Genomic DNA, 2,362 nt, shown 5'->3' on the forward strand with positions numbered 1-2,362 from the left:
TCACCTCTGAGCTTACGACGGGTTCCTGGAACCAAAAGAAGCATCTGGTCTGCTGACCTCACAGAGCGCAGTGGGACATATGGCTGCAGCAGATCAGCGAGATAAGAGGGGGCAGAACTGTTCAGTGATTTAGAAACATATCGAAGGATTTTGAGCTGAATTTGAAAGTGAACTGGGAGCCAGTGCAGGGAGGCCAAAACTGGTGTAATGTGCTCTCTTTTGTCTGTAGCAGTTAAAAATAGTGCTGCAGCATTTTGGACCAGTTGTAGTCGTGCAGTGGAGGTCTGACTGATTCCAAACAGAAGTGCACTGCAGTAATCGAGCCTGGATGTTCAGTTCTCAGGCTCCTCTCTTGTGGAGCCAACGTCCAGTTTCTGTCCGTGAGGCTGACACATTGTCCAGTTTGAAGACTGGTCTTGTCTTTCCTTTTTGATAAATCCTATAGTTAGGGGTAACTTGGGTTTCCTGAGCTATCTCTTAGTTATGCTGCTATAGGCTTAGATGCATGTTAATATTTTTGTTCAGTGTCCTGAGAACTTCTGCTGGAACTTGGAGCTACAGAAATTGAACTGAAATCATTTTTATTAAGACTCAGAACGGTTGATTCTTATTCCCTCCCTGCTGGACTCCTGCAGTGTCTCCTGTGTGTCCCTGTCAGCCGGGCCGGCCTCTCGTCTGCAGCTGGTCCAGATGGCTGCAGGTCGTCTTTAACACAAAGAAGCGTGGACAGATGTCCCCGCGGCTGCTTCTCTTCATCGGCTCCGTTTGAGGATTCATTTTAATGTTACATTGTTGACCTGTCAGACTCTGAATGGATGACTCTTGTAGACCCGTTGGACCTCCTGCAGCCCCATGTGTCCTGTAGATCCCTGAGATCTGATGATCATTTGCTTTAGGTTGTTCTGAAGTCCAGGCTGGTCCACAGAGAGGAGGTCTTCAGGTGCAGCTGCTGAACTGTGGAACCAGCTGCCTCTTCAACTCTTGGTGTTTTTAGTGTCATCTTAAAGAACATTTATTTGTACTCTCTGTTAATACAGCCTGAGCGTTAATTTATTTATTGCCTCTGTTATTGGTTTTATTTTATGTTTTTATCTCAGACTATATGTTTTTTTCTTTTATTAATCTATGTTTTATCATCTCCTGTCTTTCTTTTGTCTTCTCACTTTTGTATTATGTGCAGAACTTTGACCAACAACAGCTGTTTTTAAATGTGTTTTATAAATACATTTGATTTATTTGAAACTACACCTGGACCATAGAAAAAAACCTTGACTATAGGAACTACACTTGTTCCAGACTCTGACCCCCCAGAATGTGAACCCAACCACTCAGTTTTTATCCATCAGTAAAGACATGAAAGAATTCTGTTTTCTGTTTGTGTTTGTTTCTGAAACTGAAAGAACTGGACCTGCTGTGCTCTCATCTTGTCCGCTCTCTGGTTCTGGTGGTAGATTCGGCTGAAGTTGGACACGATGACTGGTACCGGCAGGGCGATGACCAGGACGCCACTCAGGGAGCAGATGGAACCGAAGATCTTCCCTGCAATGGTGTTGGGAACCATGTCACCATACCTGCAGAGAGAAGACAAGCCACTGAGGTGATGGCCGCCAGAAACCAAAACCACAAGAAGAATCTCTGCTTCTCCTCTGTTACCCACCCAAAACCCCATTGAAACAATGCCAACTCGCCCACGGCTCAAATCAAATAAACCAAAAATCTAAATCCCTGTTAGTTAATGAACTGATAACTGATCATCATATTGATTTATTGTGTCTGACAGAAACTTGGCTACAACAGGAGGATTTTGTTGGTATAAATGAATCCACGCCACCCAATTATTAAAATTTTTATGTTCCTAGAACAACTGGTCGAGGTGTAGCTTCTATTTTTCAGTCGGGACTAATAATTAATACTAAACCAAGTAGTAGTTATAATACTTTTGAGTCACTGTCTCTAAGTTTATCCCATCCTAAATGGAAAACTGAACGGCCACGCTCACTGGTTGTTATATATCGTCCACCAGGCTCCTATGCTCGGTTTTTGTCTGAAGTCTATGATTTTTTTATCTGACTTATTATTAAATACTGATAACATCATAATAATGGGTGATTTCAATATTCATGTAGATGTTGAAAGTGATACCTTAAGCAATGCCTTTATTAAAGAATCAATTGGTTTTACCCAAAACGTCCAAACATCTACTCATTCTCATCATCACGCTCTTGATCTGGTTCTGACTTATGGCATAAAGATTAAGAACTTAGTAATACATCCAGTGGTTAATTTGAGCCGGATCCTACTGGAACAAGATCTGGAAACTCCCTCATTTTCACTGTGTGCATTCCGACAACTGTTCGCTCGG

General features: G+C 42.4%; 1 protein-coding gene across 1 annotated transcript in view; it reads right to left on the reverse strand.

Annotated features, from left to right (window-relative positions):
• The window catches only part of LOC119417383 (potassium voltage-gated channel subfamily D member 1), a 48,240-nt gene that overhangs the window by 8,742 nt on the left and 37,136 nt on the right, over positions 1 to 2,362 (reverse strand). The window contains exon 8 of the mRNA XM_037684586.1: positions 1,409 to 1,571. Within this exon, the coding sequence (XP_037540514.1) occupies positions 1,409 to 1,571 (163 nt within the window). The remainder of the gene's footprint in view (positions 1 to 1,408; positions 1,572 to 2,362) is intronic.

The sequence above is a fragment of the Nematolebias whitei genome, chromosome 11, assembly GCF_014905685.2.
Source record: "Nematolebias whitei isolate Nwh7 chromosome 11, NemWhi1, whole genome shotgun sequence".
Lineage (NCBI taxonomy): Eukaryota > Metazoa > Chordata > Actinopteri > Cyprinodontiformes > Rivulidae > Nematolebias > Nematolebias whitei.